This window comes from Lissotriton helveticus, chromosome 8, assembly GCF_964261635.1.
Source record: "Lissotriton helveticus chromosome 8, aLisHel1.1, whole genome shotgun sequence".
NCBI lineage: Eukaryota > Metazoa > Chordata > Amphibia > Caudata > Salamandridae > Lissotriton > Lissotriton helveticus.
Window position 1 is genome coordinate 1,245,832,794 of NC_136069.1, and position 20,854 is coordinate 1,245,853,647.

The window sequence follows — 20,854 nt, forward strand, 5'->3', positions numbered from 1 at the left end:
TTTCTGTTAATTTAGAGGCCCCTGCAATAAAGATTCGTTACAAGTTGGATGGGCACCCCTACCCTAGACCCACATACCTATGTTATATGTTATGTTATAATTGTTTATATAGCGCATGGCTACCCCAACAACAGGGCGTCCCAGCGCTTGCGGACATGCCTAATTACAGGACAGCCAGAATGGAGGCGACAGAGTGTCAGATCACAGGGGAACCCTAAACAGAAGAAAACAACCAGGTTTTAATGTGTTTTCGAAAGAGTAGATGGTTAGTAGTAGTACGCACACTTAAAGGGATGAGTTCCAGAGTTTTGGGGCCAAATACCTGAATGACCGGCCCCCGGCTCTGCACCTCCGGATCTTGATGGTACGGGCAAGAGAAAGGTCCGCAGAGCGGAGAGCACGCGACGGGACATAGGAGCAGAGTCCCTGCAAGATTTGGGGGCCAAGGCAGTAGAGCATTTTATGAATGAGACAAAGGGTTTTAAATTGAATGCGTTGTTTGACAGGCAGCCAGTGCAGCCTACGCAGAACCTGGGAGGTATGGCAGCGTTTCGGCAGTCCGAACAGAATGCGGGCAGCAGCGTTATGAGCCCTTTGCAGTCTGTTAGTGAGTGTCAAGTTGGAACTAAGCATAAGGGCATTACAATAGTCTAGATGGGATAAGACCATAGCTTGAACGATTGTCTGACGGATGGAGGGTTCAAAGAAGCCAAGAATGGGTTTAAGAGAACGTAGGCGGCCGTAACAAGTGCCAGCCACTCTTTTGGCATGGGATTCAAGGGTAAGTGAGTTGTCTATAATCACACCCACATTTTTAACTTCCTTCTTGGGAGTAGGAGGCGGGCCCAATGTAGGGGGCCACCACTGCTCATCCCACTTCTGAGTGTCACTGCCAATAAGGAGAACCTCAGTTTTAGATGAATTCAACTGAAGGCAGTTCTCTGTTAGCCAGCTGGAAATGGCCAAGATGTCTTCTTGAAATTTGGCTCGGTCCCCCACGGTGTCATTGGAGAAGGTAAAAATCAGTTGCGTGTCGTCCGCCTAAGAAATTAATTTGATGTTACGTTCCCTGGCCAACATGGCCAAGGGACGGACATACACGTTAAACAACGTGGGGCTGAGAGCAGAACCCTGTGGGACACCGCAGCCTAAGGGGAATCTGCTGGATGAGTACGGCGGAGCATGGACCTGGAAGGAACGGTCAGATAGAAATGACACGAACCAATCCAGTGCTCCATCTCCGACACCTATCTCCCACAGTCTCCTAAGAAGGATCCCATGGGAGACCGTGTCGAACGCCACACTCAAATCCAGCAGGACCAGAGCTGTGGTGCTACCCATGTCCTGTGTCACCCTTAGATGTTCCATAACGGCCAGTAGGGCCGATTCCGTGCTATGTTTGGCACGGAATCCTATTGTCTGGAGATATATGTATACCCCTCACTCTCATTTCTACCACTTAGTGACAATTTAAAAGACTGACCATTATCAATTTCACTTTCTCGGGTAAGTCACACATTTAATTCACCTAAAAGATTTCAGATTAGTGCTGCAGGTGCTAATCCTCGGTCACACTGATGAAGGGTAATTTCAATTTAGAGAAATTAGATATCAAAATTATCACTTCCTCTCATACTATACTCTTGGGCATGCTTGGTCTTGGAAAGATTAAGCACTTAAAACTCTAAACTTCTCTACAATTCATTATTTATTCTATTTCACTGTAGAGTCAAGACTTGTTTCATTAGTGTGACTTTTCACATGTCTACTTGGATAGATGAATGTTGTAGTCCTTAGAACGTCATGCTTGTGTGCTACTCAAAATGGTGGCCTTTATGTGTGGGTGCCTTTGTCCATCTTGGATATTGGACCCTGCACATCACAATCCACGGTCTCCCTCCTAGAAACTAGTTCTCTCTGTGGATAGGCTGTGAGTAGCTCTCCTGTTGTTAGGTTGAGCCTGGGCGAAGTATACTGTATTAGAGTATGGACTTAAAGCCCCGCCCACTCTCTGCCCATATTGGTCATTGGCTAGTTTCATTATCCTTCGTAGATGCTGGCTTTCTGATTCGTTAATAGGAGAAGATAACACAAAAAGTAGTAGGACTGCTGCACAGTTGCCGATCTCCTTATACAGTGGGACTAAGGCAGAAATACGCTTTCTGTTTCACCTTAATGCTTTCCCACTGGATGGGATAAGATCAACTTACCTGGGGGACTGTGTCTACCAGGAGGAGTGATTGGTACATAATTTTATAAGGATAAATCTTAAACCAGGAATAAATTCTACAGGTAACACTGCTTATGTTAGGTGTTCTGTACCTGTGAACACTGTTTTAATCTTAATAATGTGTCGAAAAGGATACTGTAATAAGGTAATGTACACACCCCTTATGAACCAATGCCATGAATGAGTTTAGAGTAAGAAAGTAAATATGGCCGAAATCGGTTCTAATGTTTAGGCTTCAGTGCTTGGTAATATATTTCAGTAGACTAGCTCATCTGCGATGTAGTGCTCATTGCAATTCCTCAGTAACATATCCCTTTATCTGGCAAAACACTTTGTGATTAGTCAACTGGACTTCTATGTAATGGACATCTCATAAGTGTATTTGCAGTTATGTGCTAGTCATGTGTAGGGTACAAATGGGCTAGGAGACGAATTACATTGTTTTTGCAGGTGTTTCTGGGAAGTTCAGTTTTATGTTGACAATACCTACATCTCAGCATAGAGTAGGTGCATTTGTTAGCTGGAGTATATAGTAGTACATGGCACATGACAGCAGTTCATTTTGGGACATGATTCTGGCCTGATCCTTCAGATGAACATACTTGATTGGCGATCAACTTCCTGCAGAGCAATGTTCTGTTTGCAACATCTAAAGCAATGGGTTCATAGACGTATATCCAAAATTGTGTTACATTTATGAAATATAATCCTCCCAGTTGGGCATTTAGAATGAAGAGGTTTTCTGAATATAACCACTTATTAAAGACATTTTAAAAATGCTATCTGAAAGTAGAACCCTTGTTAAAAGCTACTATATCTTGTATTGTTCTTTACAACGGGCAAATCTTGTTTAATTTGTCTCCTTTACAGGCACCTCAGCCCGTGCAGGGCCTTTGCACAAGAAACATTGTGAAGATAGCAGCTCATTCTGATGGCCAGCACTATCTGGCCTTGGCAATAACAGGCGAGGTCTTCTCCTGGGGCTGTGGAGATGGTGGAAGATTAGGCCATGGTGATACACTGTACGTTTTTAATCTACTTTTGATTCATTCAGTGCATCAAGAACTGCAGTCCTTTAAGCTCAGTTTGATAATTTTCGTTTGTGCAGTTCTAAAATTGGTCAAAATAATCATTGACTATTTGTTAGTTTTACCTTAACAATTACATTTTTTTATTGACGTATATAATGTACTTGTAATATTATAACTAACTCTACGTGCAGGTTGCAGTTGTATTTTTAAAGATTAAGGACCCTACCCAGTGGACCCTGAAGAAACCCCGTGGAAGACAGAAGGTTGGAGAGCCACCCCACCAGTGGATACCCTAGTACCCATGTTACCTACACCAGGAAAGCCGGTTGAAGTGGCGTAGGAAACCGCAGTCAAACCCATTGGAAGGCTTCAGGAAAGTGCCTGGAAGAGGAGAAAGTGTCCGGGGGAATCCAGACGTGGATTCTTGAAGAGTAGTACCTGAAAGCAGAGGGGACAGTCTGTCACTCGGGAGTGACCAGGAGACTTGGAAGTCGAATGCCGTCCAATGTCTGTTGCTTCAGGGAAGATGACGATGACCTTGACATCTGTTGCTGTGGTGACCAGGTGATGCTGAGGATGACCAGGAGCCGGATACGAGCTGTCCCACGAAGGATGTCGAGTGCTAAGGGGCTGGTGTCTGGCGGGAGCACCAACAAGCCTTGGCAAATGCAACCCATGGAGGAAGTCAAGAAGGTGCAAAATTGGGACCAGCAAGGTCCAGGGGACACTCCAAAAGCAGGGGAGTCTGGGCAGGCCAGAGCAATTAGGGGAGCCCAAATAAGACTTAGGTGACCCTCCACAGGACCCCCAGGCCGAAGGCACTGGAGTAGCAGGAGAATATCGGGCAGCTTACCAAAGCAGCAGGCCACTATGCGATGTGGCTGAAGATCTTGGTGGAAGAAGTTGCCAGAGGTTGGGGCTAAGCCTGATGTACTTGGTGCAAAGATGCCAACAAGCCTTTGCACTTGTAAAAGTACGCAGTGCACAGGAGTTTGGTTATTGCAGCCCCCACGAGGGATACTTGCCTCAAACTCAGTGAAAGGACAGCTCAGGCCTCGAGTGACATAGCAAACCCACACCTGTGTTGTTGAACCCTTCGGAGTCCGCAGGAGCTCGGGATCAGCAGACCGGTTAGCAGTGATGAGGTGCCTGTGAATGCAGGGAAGTGACTCCTTCACTTCAAGAGAGATTCCTACAAGTGTCTTTGCTCCATAGGCCTTGCAGGATCTCTGTATGAAGCACGGACACAGACGATACAGGGAGACTAAGTCAGGCCCTTACGAAGTCCAGCGAAGTTCAGTGTGTCCAGACGGTCAAAGTTGAAGTGGCATTTGAATTGAATCTTGTCCCACGACAAATCTCAGGACCCGCCCTCAGGTAAGCCATTAAGTACCCTAGGGGAAGGGTTGGGACAATTCAGGGGACCCTCCCAGGGAAGGTCTAGACTGGGGGGAGGTTACTCCCATGTCCTCTGTCCAGTTTCATGCCAGAGTGGGAGCCAACGGCTCCCAGGACTGGTTTGAACTAGCCGAATGACAGGGACACCAAATGTGCCCCTCATGCAGACTTTCTGGCGCTGGCAAGCATACCCACCCAACCCCAATACACTAAATCCTGTCTGGGAGGTGGTCACACCTCCCTATGACAGGATGCCTATTGTTCCACTTTCCTCTTCTCGAGCTTGGCTCGGCAGCAGGAGGGTAGAAATGTGTCTCTGGTCGGCAGCAACCATTTTCTGCTATCCAGGACCAGAAGGCTGGTACCGGGAACACTGAGAGCCTAACGGAGGGCTCTTCCAGTGCTTGGAATCCTACCTCCCACACCGTTTACGGTGTGGGAGGTATGATTCCAACGTGTTTGATACCAAACGTGATCAGATTCGTTGCAGCCAATTTTGAGATGGTCATCGCTTAATTATGCGATGCCCCTCTATATAGTAAATGGGTGCTTTACTGACAACCTAGGAGAATGGTCTCCCTAGGCTGCAGGGGTGTCCTGCTCATGCAGGGGCACCCTCTGATTTAAAACCAAGCATCCTGCCTAATGATTTTCAAGGCCTGCTATAGGGTTGACTTATAGGTTTTAAGTGCAGTGACCCTTAGATATAGTAAACCTATATCTTTAGTAGGTGGTGCAAGCACCAACTTACACAGGCTGCAATGGCAGGCCTGTAGTTCCAATTTGAATGGTCTCCCATGGGTGGCATAATACATGCTTCAGCCCATGGGAGACCTCTGGGGTACCTATGCCCTGGGAACATGGGTACCATATACTAGGGACTGACAAGGGTACCTCAGGATCCAATCTGGGATGTACCTAGGTACTGAACACAACAGTTTAGGGAGAAATCAGATAGATTAGGGTCCTGATTAGCAGGATCCCAGTTAGACTAGTCAAAACAGCATCACATCAAGCAAAAAGTGGGTTTAACCATAAGAAGCAGTTTCTACTTTCCTACAGTGACCAAGCAGTTTATCGGATCCACAGTGGATGTTATAGATTTATTATTGTATGGCTACTTTTGTAGAATCACTAGGCAATTCTCTTAATTTTTGATGCCAACAGATCTGAAATCCAAAACTCAGCAAGAGATTTTTCGTTTTTTCTTGCTGAGTAATTCTTTTTGTTTGGTTGCATGCTGATGTTTAATTGCACAAGATTAAAGGATAGGCTGACAGCATGTAAAGCTGTAGGCTTTTAGAAAAATAAGGAAACGCTCCTGGCTTCGTTGCATGCTTTTGGATTGGCAACCCAGGTTCATCAATCTTTAATCCATCACAATTGTCTTAGTACCTACATCCAAAAAGCCACAACTCCAGCAGCCATCAACATTAGTGGTCAGCATCTGCTAAGTAAAACAGTGTCATTCTGATGGATACATCTGCCTGTGGATTCCTCACCTCATGAATATCTCCTGCGCCAGCATTCCGCTGAAATTTTTCATAGGTCTCCACGCCGACGAGGTCGTCACAATGCCATGACTCTGCACGCGGCTCCGCATGATGTCACTGGAGACATAAGAGGGCTACGTCGGCGTGATGAAGTCGGTTCCCTTTTTTCCCACGCTATCGACACTAACGGTTTTTTCTGGGACTCTCCATACTTTCGACTGGATACTTTGTAATTTCGTTTGTATCTTTTTCTCTTTTGACATGTCTGCCCCAAGGAAGTCAGGTTTTAAGCCCTGTAAGGAATGCGGGGGCCATATGTCAATCATTGACCCGCATGAAGATTGTCTTTTCTGTTTGTCGTCCGACCACGACATCGAGGGCTGTTCTTCCTGCAGGAAGATGAATCCAAAGGCTCTGAAGGAACGAGAAGCCAAGCTAGATATGGCCAAGGCGAGAAAAGTTAAAAAAGGGGTCGAAAAAGGTCAAAGTCTAAGTCTTAGACGTCACATGACTCCAAGAGGGAGCATAAGAAGAAGAGGAGATATGCTGCTCGGCGTTGGTCGTCGAAGGCTGTGGTGTCGAGGTTGCCTTCTCCTGCGACGTTGAGAAAGAGACTTTGTCTATCCTTCACCTTCAGTGTCTCCTCGGGTTACTCCGGTCTATTCTCCATCATATAAAGGGACTCCGGAGCAGACATAGACGCCGAGATTCTCACTGACTCCAGGAGGTGTGTCGAATCTGGCTGATACAGAGGTCCCTTCGGCTCCGGCAGCTCCACCTGTGGCTCCAGTGGCTCCGACTCCAAAGTTACCTTGTTTGGATCTCGAACCGGCTCCATACCCTCCGTTTCCGGCGCCGGGTTCGGATCCATTGCATTTTCTGATTGCAATGTATGGCGTGTTCGCCAGAGCCGTGTACCCCTCTGGTGCACCTTCCTGTCCCATGGATCCTTTGGCGTTTAATTTGGGTGTGCCTCACTAATATCCGCAGGCCCCCTTTGTGCCTTTCTTGCCGGCGACGCCGTCGTGGCATTTTCGGCTCCGAGGATGTCTACGCCATATGGTCCGTTCCCGGCTCCATCCCGTGAAGCTTCTCAGATTTGATCGGCGCCGGTTACTACATTGGATCCTCAATCGACGCCGCTCCCGGAGCCATCGATGCCGCGTGTGGCGACGCCGCAGCCGAAGATGCGCTCGAGTAGAGAAGCACAGAGATTATTGGAGGAGGATCAATACCAGGCTGAAGAGAGAGAGGAAGGAGAAGTGTATGACACAGAAGATGTGCTTGAGGACTTGTGTGAGGCAAGTGGACTTGACACTTCTCCAGAGTGGAACTTTGCTTCTCAAAAGACTCCCCCCTCGTAATTAGGAAGGCTGCTGAACTTTTGGATTTGCAGCTTCCTATGGCGGAGTATAAGCCTAATCTACTCACGGAAGTGCTTCATTCTCCTTCTTCGATGGTTGAACCACTTTTACCCTTTAATGATGCACTGACTAAGCAAATCCTCGATGTGTGGCGCAACCCTCTTTCGGCTCCTGCAACCATCTTTCGGCTCCTGCAACCATCTTTCGGCTCCTGCAGTTTCAAGGTCAGTTTCAAGAAGATGTAGAGCTGCTCCTGGAGATCCAGTGTTCCTTTCTTCTCACCCCTCTCCTGAAAATTTGGTGGTGCAGGCTTCTTGCTCGAAGCAATCTACAGGGGTTTTTCCGCAGGCTCCAGATGACCGGGATTCCAAGAAGTTGGAAAAGTCTGCAAAGAAGGTCTTTTCTTCAGCTAGCATGGCACTTAAATCTACCAACGCCATTTGTCTCTTGGGCAGATATATTCATGCCTTAATGGACTCTGCTAAACAGCTTCTTCCTAAGTTGGCTGAGGAGGACAGGGGGAATCTGAGTGAGGTGTTGGCTGACTCTCAAGCTGCAGCTTGCCAAGTCATCCAGTCTGGCCTGGATATGGCGGATTCTGTTGCCAGGGGGATGGGTTCATCCATTGCAACAAGGAGACATGCTTTGTTGAGATCTCCTGGGTTCTATCCTGATGCGAAGGCTGCTCTTCTTGATTTGCCACTTGATGGGTCTAGAATTTTTGGAGAAAAGGTGGAATCTGTCCGGCAAAGATTTAAGGACAGTAAGGCAACGGAAAGGTCTTTGGGTCTGTAGACTCAGACAAGAGGTTATGGGTATAAACGGTACTGTGGCTTTGGCAAGTCTTCCTTTCGAGGTTTCAGACCGCCACAGCAACAGCAACAAAATCCCTTGTACAAGAGCTACAGGGGTAAAGACAGAGGTCGCCTTCGTGGAGCCGGCTGTCAGCCTTCTTTCTCTTCCCCCTCTACCTCCTCAAACCCTCCTGATAATGCAGGAAAGCAGCCCTAGATCCGCCATCCTGGATCATGTGGGTCCTGTGGGAGGTAGGCTTACCCATTTTCGACAGGATTGGAAATGTATTACTTTGGACCTTTGGGTTTTAGATCTGGTAGAAAATGGGTATGCCCTTCCCTTCAGGGGATTCCCTCCTCCTTGCCAAGGGTTTTGCACGGAGGATCATTTACTTCTCCTTCAGAAGGAAGTACTTGCCCTGTTACAAAAAGGTGCGATAGAGGTGGTTCCGGAGCAGGAAAGGGGTCGGGGATGCTACTTTCGGTATTTCCTGATTCCCGCCAAGAAGGATAGCAGGTTATGTCCTATCCTGAACCTCAGAATCTTGAATCTGTTTCTCAAGCAGGAGAGATTCAAGATGCTCACCGTAGCGCAGGTTCTTCAGGCACTGCAATGAGAGGACTGGATGGTGTCCATCGACTAACAGGATGCATATTTTCACATTCCAATTCTGAAGTCACACAGGAAGGAAATTCCGATTTACGGTTGGTTCGCAGCACTACCAGTTTGCGGTCCTTCCATTTGGTCTTACTTCTGCACCTCAAGTCTTCACCAAGGTGTTGGCAGTGGTTGCTGCCTATCTCAGGAGGTTGGGGATCCCGGTTTTCCTCTACCTGGACGACTGGCTTCTGAAGGCAGAGTCTCCACAGATGGTGCGTCATCATCTGCAGGTAACAATACAGCTTTTGTACAAATTGTTTTTTTTTATAAATGTACCCAAGTCTCACCTGGTGCCCTCACAGCACAACCTGTTTATAGGGGCAGTACTGGATACCACTGTCAAGCTTTCCCAACTTTGCAAAGTATTCTCGACATTCAGAAATGATTCCCTTGTTTCACAATGGAGCGGTTGTTCCAGTTCTGAAGGTCTTACGCCTGCTCGGTCTGTTCGCTTCCTGCATTCTTTTGGTCGATCATGCCTGCTGGCACATGAGGGCGCTCCAGTGGTGTCTCTGCAGGCAGTGGTATCAGCACAACGGAGATCTCACGGAGTCAGTCAGGATCTCCAGAGAAGGTGCAGCGGGCCTGTCTTGGTGGAGCGTGGAGGGCAATCTGTCTCAAGGAAAGCCCTTCCACATTACTCCATCGGTGGCCACAGTGATAACTGATGCCTCTACCCTAGGGTGAGGTGCTCATCTGGGGGATCTGTGGATCAAGGGTCTTTGGTCTCCGGAGGAGAGATTGCTTCATATCAATCTTCTGGAATTGCGTTTGATTCGTTTGGCGCTCAAGGCCTTTCTCCCTTCCCTTCGCAGTCAGTCGGTTCATGTCCTGACGGACAACACTGCCACGATGTGGTACATCAACAAACAGGGAGGAGTAGGGTCGTACCGTCTTTGCAGAGAGGCGTTGCGGCTCTGGTCCTGGGCTCAGGACCATTGGATTTGCTTGATGCAAATCATCTGGCCGGGGTGCTGAATGTGCTTGCGGACAGTCTGTCGGCGGTTCTCTGACGACCACAAGTGGAGGCTTCATCCGGAGGTAGTTCAACATATCTTCCAGACGTGGGGCACTCCTCAGGTGGACCTGTTTGCTACTCTCGAACGCGCACTGCCCGTCATTCTGTAGTCTCCAGTTCCAAGGCAGGGAGCGTTGGAAAACGCGTTTCAGTTGAGTTGGAGCGCACAACTCCTTTACACGTTTTCTCCCATACCCTTGATTCCTCACGTTCTGAGGAAGATTCGCCAAGACCGGGCCCAAGTTATATTGATTGCCCCAGAAAGGTGTGGTACACGGACCTTTTTCACCTTTCGTCGCACCCTCCGCTCCGTCTCCCTCTCAGGGTAGACCTCCTCTCGCAGACGGAGGGGCAGGTTCTACACCCCCACCTCCAGAGCTTGCACCTTCATGCCTGGAGATTGAACAGGGCAACCTGAATTCTTTTTCTCTCCCGCTTGACGTTATTTTATCAGCCAGGCGACACTCCACCAAGTCGATCTACTCCTACAGGTGGTCAAAATGTGTTAATTGGTGTGGAGAGTCCATTGATCCCTTGAAAGCACATTTTTCTGATGATCTTTGTTTTTCGCTTTACTTGGCCCAGCAGGGTTGTGCTGTGGCCACAGTTAAAGGATACTTGTCAGCATTTCTTCGTTTGCCTGATCAGCCGTCTCTTTTTAAGTCTCCTATAGTCTTAAGGCTCATTAAGGGACTGACAAACATGTTTCCTCCCACTCCTTTTATTATGCCCCAGTGGGATTTAAATCTATTGTCAATCAATCAATCAACAAATTTGTATAGCGCGCTACTCACCTGCTAGGGTCTCAAGGCGCTGGGAGGAGGGGGAGTCACTACTGCTCGAACAGCCAGGTCTTGAGTTGTTTCCTGAAGGAGAGATGGTCCTGGGTCAGCCGTAGGTGGGTGGGGAGGGAGTTCCATGTCTTGGCCGCCAGGTAGGAGAAGGATCTTCCTCCGGCTGTGGTTTTGCAAATTCGTGGGACGGTGGCGAGGCTGGCGGATCGGAGCTGGTGGGTGGGTGTGTAGAATGTGAGGCGGCTGTTAAGGTATTTGGGGCCATTGTCGAGGAGAGCCTTGTGTGCGTGGATGAGGAGTCTGAACGTGATCCTCTTGCTGACGGGGAGCCAGTGCAGGTCTTTCAGATGGGCAGAGATGTGGCTTTGACGGGGGATGTCCAGGATGAGTCGTGCAGAAGCGTTCTGTATGTGCTGGAGTCTTTTCTGGAGTTTGGCTGTGGTTCCAGCATAGAGGGTGTTCCCGTAGTCCAGTTGGCTGGTGACGAGGGCCTGGGTGACCGTCTTCCTGGTTTCGGTGGGGATCCACCGGAAGATCTTTCGGAGCATGCGCAGGGTGTTGAAACAGGATGACGAGACAGCGTTGACTTGCTTGGCCATCGTGAGGGAGGAGTCCAGGATGAAGCCCAGGTTGCGTGCATGGTCCGTTGGCTTGGGGACGGTGCCCAGGGCAGGGGGCCACCAGGAGTCGTCCCAGGCAGAGGGGGATGGTCCCAGGATGAGGACTTCCGTCTTGTCTGAGTTCAGTTTCAGACGGCTGAGCCTCATCCATTCCGCGATGTCTTTAATTCCTTCCTGGAGGCTGGCTCTGGCGGTGGCGGGGTCGTTGGAGAGGGAGAGGATCAGCTGGGTGTCGTTAGCGTAGGGGATGATGTTTAGGTTGTGTTGGCGTGCGATGACTGCAAGTGGGCTCATGTAGACGTTGAAGAGGGTGGGGCTGAGCGAGGATCCTTGCGGAACGCCGCAGATGACTTCGGTGGCCGTGGATCGGAACGGGGGGAGGCGGACTCTCTGGGTTCTTCCGGCGAGGAACGAGATGATCCACTCCAAGGCCGTTCCTTGGATTCCGGTGTTGCTGAGGCGCTGTATCAGGGTGCGGTGGCATACGGTGTCGAAGGCTGCTGAGAGGTCCAGGAGGATGAGGGCAGCTGTTTCCCCGTTGTCGAGCAGGGACCTGATGTTGTCGGTAGCTGCGATCAGGGCGGTCTCAGTGCTGTGGTTTGCTCGCAAACTGGACTGCAAGGGGTCGAGGGATCCGTTTGTCTCGAGGAAGGCGGAGAGTTGTTTGTTGACGGTCTTCTCGATGGCTTGGCAGGAAAATGTGGAGCGAGATGGGGCGGAAGTTCTTGAGGTCCGTGGGGTCCACGGTGGGTTTCTTCAGGAGGACGCTGAGCTCGGCATGTTTCCAGCTCTCCGGGAAGGTGGCCGATGCGAAGGAGCTGTTAATGATGTCCCGGAGTTGGGGTGCGATGATGGAGTCGGCTTTGTTGAAGATGTGGTGTGGACAGGGGTCGGTTGGGGAGCCGGAGTGGATGGTGTTCATCGTGCGGGTGGTGTCTTCGGTGCTGACCGGGGTCCAGCTGCAGAGGGTGGTGGTGGGGGGACGCTGGTTCGGTGGTTGGGTGCGTGGTCTGTGCGCCGAAGCTGTTCTGTATGTCGGCGATCTTGCGGTGAAAGAACAAGGCGAGTGAGTAGCAGAGGTCTTGCGAGGGTGTGATATCGTTGTTGCTGGGGTTGGAGAGCTCTTTAACTATGCTGAAGAGTTCCTTGTTGTTGTGGGTGTTGTTGTCCAGTCGTTCTTTGAATGTTGTCTTTTTGGTGGTGCGGATTAGCTGGTGGTGTGTGCGGGTGGCGTTCTTGAGGGCTGTCATGTTTTCTGTTGTCTGGTCGTGACGCCAGGCTTTCTCGAGGATGCGGCAGGTTTTCTTGGAATTTTTGAGGTCGTTGGTGAACCACGAGGCTTTCTTGTTGCCGGGTCTGCTGGGAGGGTTCTTCAGTGGTGCGAGGTAATCGGCGCAGTTGGTGAGCCACTGTGTGAGGTTGCGGGCTGCTTCGTTGGGGTCCGTCGTGTTGGTGGGAGGGTTCTGGCTGAGGGAGGTGGTGAGCTGGTCGGCGGTGATCTTGCTCCAGCTTCTGCGGGGAACCTGTTGCGGGTGGTGGTGGGTCATGGTTCTCCTGAAGTTGAAGTGGACGCAGCTGTGATCTGTCCAGTGTAGTCCGGTGGAGTGGCTGAAGGAGATGTGCTTGCTGGAGGAGAAGATGGGGTCTAGCGTGTGTCCGGCGTAGTGGGTGGGGGTGTTAACCAGTTGCTTGAGTCCGAGGTTGTCCAGCAGGGCAGCGGTGTTGCTGTCATTGTTGTTCTCCAGGTGGAAGTTGAGGTCCCCTAGGAGGATGTAGTCTGAGGAGGTTAGGGCGTGCGGGCTGACGAAGTCTGCAATGGCTTCGCTGAATTGTGTGCGTGGTCCCGGGGGTCTTTAGATGAGAGTGCCTCTGAGGGTGGTCGTTTTTAGGTCTTGCTCTCGAGACCTATTGTTGTTGAGATGCCTCTCAAGGGAGACAGACCGGGGCACGAGCAGATTGTGGTCGTGGACGCGCACGTCCAGCCACACGCACATCTCCTGTCCCGAGGCAAAAGCATGCAGTTTCACTTTCGCGTAGACACTGCACTTACACCAGGCTTTTAGTGGACACGTAAACAACACCGCATTCAACATATAAGTCTTTAAATGTTTTAAATGTAGATATACCCCACTTACCAGCAATTGCTATGACTTTGCGCTGGTCTCGTGTCTTCATCAGCATACTGCAGCACCGCGCGGGCCTCCGTCTTGATCACAGGAGCCCCCTAAGTCTGCATCGCCGCCACTGTGCACGAACCGCAGATCCAGGAACAGCGCATGCGCGAGCAGCCCTCGTGCTCCTATCCCCCTCTGTCTCCTCCCCGGCCCAGATGTGGAGCACAGGTGCCGCGATGCTTGTTTCTATATTGTGTAAATTGCAGAACTGCCTTGCTTTCAGGTGCTGGAAAGTGGAAATCGGTACTCCTCAAGGGGAGGTACTTGTGAGTAGTGCCAGGCGGTTGTACTGTGTGTACAGTACAGCATACATGCGGACGGGTAGGATTGTGCGTGCAGTGGCGGGGCCTTGCTGGCTGGGGTCTTGCAGTTGCGAGGCATAATTATTTTTATTAACGATTGACTGTATACATGCCAGATGCTTTACCGGTGTTATGTCTGGATTGCTCTGGGTAGGTTGTTTCTGACGTCTAGTGCGTGCCTCTGGTTCTAGGGGTCACAGGGAGACGCTTTTCTGTGATGTGATTGTCATTTACTGGGAGGCAGTGTAGGCATCTGTAATTGGGTGCTATAGGTTATATTTCTTTGCCAAAAATCAGTCTTTGTTCTCCATTTTGTATTGTTGAACACTTTCAGTAATTTCGTAGTCTGAATTTACGAAGCTGCTGGTATCAAGTCTTGAGTTGAAGGCCACACTGCCAGGGGGTGATGTTGATGAAACGGCTTCTCTCTGTGGAAAAGTAAATTTTGCCATGTTCTGTGTCCCTACGTGTCATCCATCATATGTTATGTGTGCATGATTAAATATGCATATGTACTCCCCATGTCCGATTAATGACGCAATTACAGTTGTGTCCACCTCTAGTATGCCAGTTTCCAGTCCTCGTGAATACTACGAATATCAGGCCTATGTAAAGCTACGTTGCCACGTTTCTCAGTGTGCACGTTATTCTATTATAAAGTCCCCGTTTCTAGGCCTCAAAAGGGCCCGGACACCAAATTCAGCTCCTGTCTCCTGAAGCCTCGCTGAGGAGGGATGCAGCCCCCACCTGTATCCTCGACCCTTCACTTACTTCCTGCCTCGCAGTGCCCGGTGCAGCCTGGCTCAGTCTCTGAGTCTGCCAAGAATATGTTATGATTCCAGTTATCAGTTCAGTCCTCCTTCCCTGCATTCCTAAACTACTGAATCGCATCAATAGTTTCCGTCATTGTCTAGCCTTCACGTCTCCATGTTAGAGAATACTGTATTTAATGGTCATTTCATATTCTTCATCACGTACTACATGTAGAATAATGCATGCTCCAGTCTTAGAGTCTGTTAGCCTTTCCTCTCCTGACTTATAGTTTATATCAACATGTTCTCTAAACATCAGATACTAGATACTGTTTAGGTACATGTCGCCCTGACTCTCCAGACTTCAGTCTCTGCTCCTAGCACAGAGTTCATAGCCCCCAGCTTCACCTAGTGATACGTCATTGCTAGTTTGCGCGCACCATCAGGTTAGAGGTCCCGGCTCCTTAGGTAGCCCCCTCCATGGTTTCCGCCCCATTCATGACATATCCTGTTACGTCTGCACCACATGTCTATGTATACGCCCAGTTACACCTACTTTTGCCTTTATCTCTCGCGACTGCTACGCGTCACGCCTTCTGCTCCACCCACTGCTACGCCTACTGCAATGTAATGCTATGTGTTTGCGTTATGTATATATGCTCATGTATTGTTATTAAAAGTCAGCGCGCTCATCCCAGATCCAGCCCCAGCAGCTGCTGGGCCCTGTCATCCTATTCCTATGCAGGTTGTCCTGTTCCTGTCCTTATGCTGTATTAAACCTGCAAAACTCCTACTACCTCGAATCTTGACTCTTATTTATTGAGCTATCTGTTATGATATATGTCTAGTCAAAAATAGGGTATTATTTATTTATTTACCACATCTCAAAACGCCCCTTCGTTTTAAGCGGCCTCCTTGGCCTCTCTGCTGACGCAGCCATGGTCTTGTTAGACACCTGTGCACGGAGCTCTACCCCTGCTTGTGCTGTGGCCTCTCCGAGGTTTCAAGTGAGCCCTTATCTTCAAATACTCGTTGAACTTACTCAAAATGCTGTATGACATTATACCTGAACTTCAAAGCCTCGATAGGGGCAGTTAGCGCTGTACAAATGCAATTCAAATGTAAGCCATTATATTAGATCCCGAGAACCCCAATGATGTTAAAAGAAAGTCGCAGCCACCCAAATCCAGTCGTCATTGAATGAAAGCACATGCTCATTCAATCAGTAGTTCAGCTGTGAATGGCGATCACCAGGTGCTTAATGCAGAGCGTTATGGTTAATGTAAATTGCACAGCTGACGCATGAAACTGGATATGGATGTAATAAACTCATGCACTTACAAACGCCCTGGCGCGATGTTGTTTCAGAATACGGACGGTCAAATATAATCGGGCTGTTCGGGTATACACTCAAAACTTCACCGAGACGGGATAGCCCATGGGCTTGGCAATTTGTAGAAGGAGATACCTATTGCCGTTTAATGCGCCTGTCGAGCACATGCAATAATGCAGGCCATTCCTTCCATAAAAAATACTGCCACTCCTCCACATTGTCCAGCTGTGATGCATTAAATGTGTGATCTTGGTACTGTCCATTTACACAAATCATACTACAAAATGAGCTGCTTCTTGGCAATGTTAACAATAGGCGTGGGTAGCCCGAGGGTAATCATTTCAGGGACTTTAGAAGGGTGACACTTGTGAGCGGTAGACGTAAGATTTGCAGGTTGGTCGCAGATCTCTGCAGCAGGTGGCAGCCCTCTGAGCTATATCTCTAACACAAAGCAGGCACGGAGAACTCTCAGAGTAAAAAGATGCAATTCCATTTTTCATCCGAAAAGTGCTACTCTGTTAAATTCATATTACATTTTTTTTTTAATATAGGAGCTATTAAAGCGACCTCGTATATGTAGGATTAGTGAGAAGATAGTGTGTTCGCTAATGCTATTGCTTCAGTGGTCTGTGCCAGAAGTCATGGATTTCAGTCCGACCCGAACTTCGAATTACATCTCTTACAGGGTGGTATAATGAGTGTTTCTATTTTCGGGGAAAAATACAAATTAGCTTGCCCTTTACCTCGGTCTCTCTCGCTACAACTCTTTGGTATCTTTGCATCTCTGAGAAGGGGCTTCAAGTCTCTATGCAGAGCTGGGCAGCTCGGCCGCCCCCCCAATCCTCATGTGGGTTCCCACTCCTCCCAGACGAGGAACTCGACCGGATCAAGCCAGCCTTTCCCACATCGGGCTCTTTGCATAAACATAACAAGCATTTGCAATGCAGTAGGTCTCGCACTTACGCAAGTTTCAGCTATTGACATTGCAAATAGCAATGCCTTTTATTTTTGTTTTTGTTTTTAAAGCATAAATAAAAGGCATTGTCATTTACAATACCAATAGCTTAAACTCACGTAAATGCGAGACCTATTGCATGGCAAAAGCTTGTTGCATCTGTGCCCCGTGTGCCCCCGTGATTGTGGCCGTTTGCCTCTGTGCCCAGTATGCCCCCGTGATTGTGTCCGTTTTTTGCTCTGTGCCCCGTGTGCCCCTGTGATTGTGCCCCTCCTTCTAAGACCCCCCCCCCGCTGCCCCCCGGTCCTCCTTTCCGCCGCTGTGTCCCTGCGGCTCCGCCCCCCGCTGCCCCATTCCCCACCCCGCTCCCGCCTCCCAGCTGCTCCACCCTCCTACTACCCCTTAAATGGAGGCCGCGCAGCACTGAAGGGAGCGACCTTTGACCCTGCCAGCAGGTAGGTCGCCCCCCCCCCAGCCGCCGCACGGTCCTCCTGTGCAGCCGCCCGCCTGTGCCCTCGCTGCTGCTGCCACCCGGTAAGCTCTCCTGTGCCTGCCGCTTCTGTGCCTCTGTCCCCGGTTTGCCCTGTTGTTGCCCCCTTCTCCTCTGTGCCCCCGTGATTGTGGCCGTTTTTGCTTCTGTGCCCCGTGTGCCCCCGTGATTGTGCCAGTTTGCCTCTTTGCCCCATATGCCCCCGTGATTGTGTCTGTTTTTTGCTTCTGTGCCCCGTGTGCCCCCGTGATTTTGCCCGTCCTTCTGAGACCCGAAGCCCCCCCCCCCCCCCCCCCGCTGCCCCCCGGTCCTCCTTCCCGCCGATGCATCCCTGCGGCTCCGCCCCCGCTGCCCCATTCGCCACCGCGCTCCCGCCTCCCAGCTGCTCCTCCCTCCCACTACCCCTTAAATGGAGGCCGCGCATTTATGGGTTCCTCGATTGAACCCATGCACAGTTGTCCTTTGAGACTGCTATCATTCAAAACGGTCTTCCTTGTGGCTATCAGTTTGGCTAGGAGGGTGAGTGAGCTTCAGGTTTATGAGTTCAAAGCCTCCGTTTCTGACCATACATGCTGAAAGGATGGTACTCGGGATCAGGGCTGCTTTTCTACCTAAGGTGGTAACTCCCTTTCATTTAGGTCAGTCCATTACCCTCCTTACTTTCTATCCTCCCTCTCACCCTTCCAAGGAGGAGGAGAGGCTTCATCGCTTGAATCCCTTTCATTTAGGTCAGTCCATTACCCTCCTTACTTTCTATCCTCCCTCTCACCCTTCCAAGGAGGAGGAGGAGAGGCTTCATCGCTTGAATCCAAAGAGGGCGATTAGTTTCTATTTGGATAGAGCAAAGGACTTCCGACAGGATGATCAGCTCTTTGTGGGCTATGCTGGACGTATGAAGGGCAAGGTGGTGCACAAGGACACTTTTATCCAGGTGGATCATCTTGTGCATCAAGATCTGCTACGCTCTGGCTGGTAAGGAGCCTCCCTTAGGCATAAGTGCTGATACCACCAGGGCTAAATCATCTACTTCTGCCTTGTCTAAAGGTGTTCCTGTGTTGGACATCTGTAAGCCGCAACTTGGGCTGTCCTCCACACTTTCGCAGAGCTTTACTGCTTAGATTCCGATGTGAGGAGGGACGGCCATTTTGCGCACTCTGTTTTGCAAGACTTTTTGGTATAGAAGAGTGGACACCCTCCTCCGGGCGTTTGGACTACTGTGGAATTCTATTCATGAGGTGAGGAAGCCACAGGCAGATGTATCCATCAGAAGAACAAGTTACTTGCCTTCTGTAACGCTTTTTTGGGTGGATACAGTATCTGCCTGTGGATTCCTCACTGACCCACCTGCTTCCCCGTTGTCCACCCTTTTATACCTTTAAGAGAGGTGTTGGGTAATTTAGTGATTTCATGTGGTCTTTATGTATTACCTCTATTTGTCTATATGAGGGCTTATTTGAAATGTGAGCTTTCTTATTTCAATTTACACTGGTTGTATTTATGTGATTTCTGTGTGCTATGTATGCATTGTCTCTATGGTCAGTCCGCCCGTTTTGCCTCGGTGGCACAGAAAAAATGGTTGGAACTGACGTCATGAACGCCGACGTGGTCCTCTTATGGCTCCTGTGACGTCATGCTGAGCTGCAAGCGGAGCCATGGCATTGTGACGACCTCTTCGGCGTGGAGAGCTAGGAAACATTTCCGCGGAATGCTGGCGCAGGGGATATTCATGAGATGTGTAATCCACAGGCAGATACTGTATCCACCAGAAAAAGCTTTACCGAAGATAAGTAACTTGTTCTTCTCCCTCCACCCTGATCTTAGAACAACTTCAACTGCCCGTATTGACTGACAAGATCCGCTGCTGCTCGTCCTGCCCTACGGATCCCGCGAATGAATACACAAGGACCTACTCATAAGAAGTAGCACAGTTTTCAAATTGGGAGTGCGAGGACCGAATAATCGATCAGGAGTGTGTTCCTCCCTCACTCTATATGAGAGGAGCCAACCTTGAAGCAGACAACAGCCAGAAAGGAAAACTTTAAAAAGGCCTTCTGGAATATATATGCAATTACTAATAAGGTTATTGCATGAAAAAGAAATTATTCAGCTCTGGCCAGCCCTCCCTCCCCAAGCCTGAGGTTGGTCACTCTATGCCCGGAGTTTTCTTCTGCAGGGAGAGCTTTTTCCCTCCCTCCCTCCCGCCCGCCCTGCAGCAGAGGAGTCCTGGCGGTGTGGAGGGCTGAGAGGGGCTGCTGGTTGATGCACCGGGAGCCCTACGGACCTAGCGGAGGTCACGGGAGGCTGTGGACGCCCCACCGGGGTGACACAGTTTCTTGCAGCGGACCTTAGTGAGCTAAGCACCGCCTGGACGAGGAGTAGAGAAAAGGTACTTTGTTTATGTGCTTATGCCGACAGTCCTATTTAAAAACCCATTGTTTAAAATGGCGGGGGTCCAAGTTTCAAAAAGCTAAGGCAATAAATCACCGCCTGTGGACACGAGGCTATTCAAGATAAGGCTCCCTCCAGCAGGAAAGTGAAACTGCCCTCCCGGCTCACAAAGCAACCACAATAAACAGAGGACTAATGTTTCTTCCCCCCTCTATATGGCGGCCATTTTGACGAATCTCTTCCTCTCGGGCCGCCATCTTGGACTAGTCAGTATCGCTGGGCTATTAACTGATTCACTTCACTTTATAAACTGACACTAAGAACTTACCACTTCAGACTAAGCCCAACTACTTTACACTGACGCACACCTATCTGTGTCTTGTAACCGACTGGTTGCATGTGTATTCTGCTGTTTATTTTTATATTTGTATATTTTATCTATAGATTTGTATTTTATCAGAACTATTCCTCCAATTGTACTCTGCACTACTCTACACTACTGCTACCTCATATAGTGTAGGTTTATATTTTTATCAAAACTACTCCTCCAAGTATACCCTGCTCTACTTTACACAATGCTGCAACCTGCACCCATTGGTGGTCTATAGTGTCCCGGAACTATTCCTCCAATTGTACTCTGCACTACCACTTTACACAACTCTGCAACCGCACTGCTATACCTGTACTCACCTGTATTCACTTTACCTATCCTTCATGTAATGCATCGACTGCACATATGCCTGTCGTCTCACTAGTGTATCTTCTGCCCGCTAGTGCCGTGCCATCCCTGATCCTGATAACCGGCGGTGTTTGCATGTGCATCTTGCTCCGGCATATCACTAGGGCTCACCAACCCCTGCGCTATACTGCCACCATACCAACATGGAGCTCAGCGGCAAACACACATATAAAATAAACTACCCTCCCGTGCTCACCAAAAAAGCTACTAAACGCTTTAAACACGACTTCCTTAGGTCTCACCCAGAAACACCCTTTGCCGACACCTACTTCTCATCGGTCAATGGACCCTTGAACACCGACATCATTTTCCACACCA

At 49.4% G+C, this 20,854-nt stretch overlaps 1 protein-coding gene across 1 annotated transcript in view; it reads left to right on the forward strand.

Moving 5' to 3' along the window:
• The window catches only part of HERC2 (HECT and RLD domain containing E3 ubiquitin protein ligase 2), a 1,611,099-nt gene that overhangs the window by 189,941 nt on the left and 1,400,304 nt on the right, over window positions 1-20,854 (forward strand). The window contains 1 exon segment of the mRNA XM_078658234.1: window positions 3,101-3,252. Coding sequence (XP_078514360.1) covers window positions 3,101-3,252 — 152 coding nt within the window.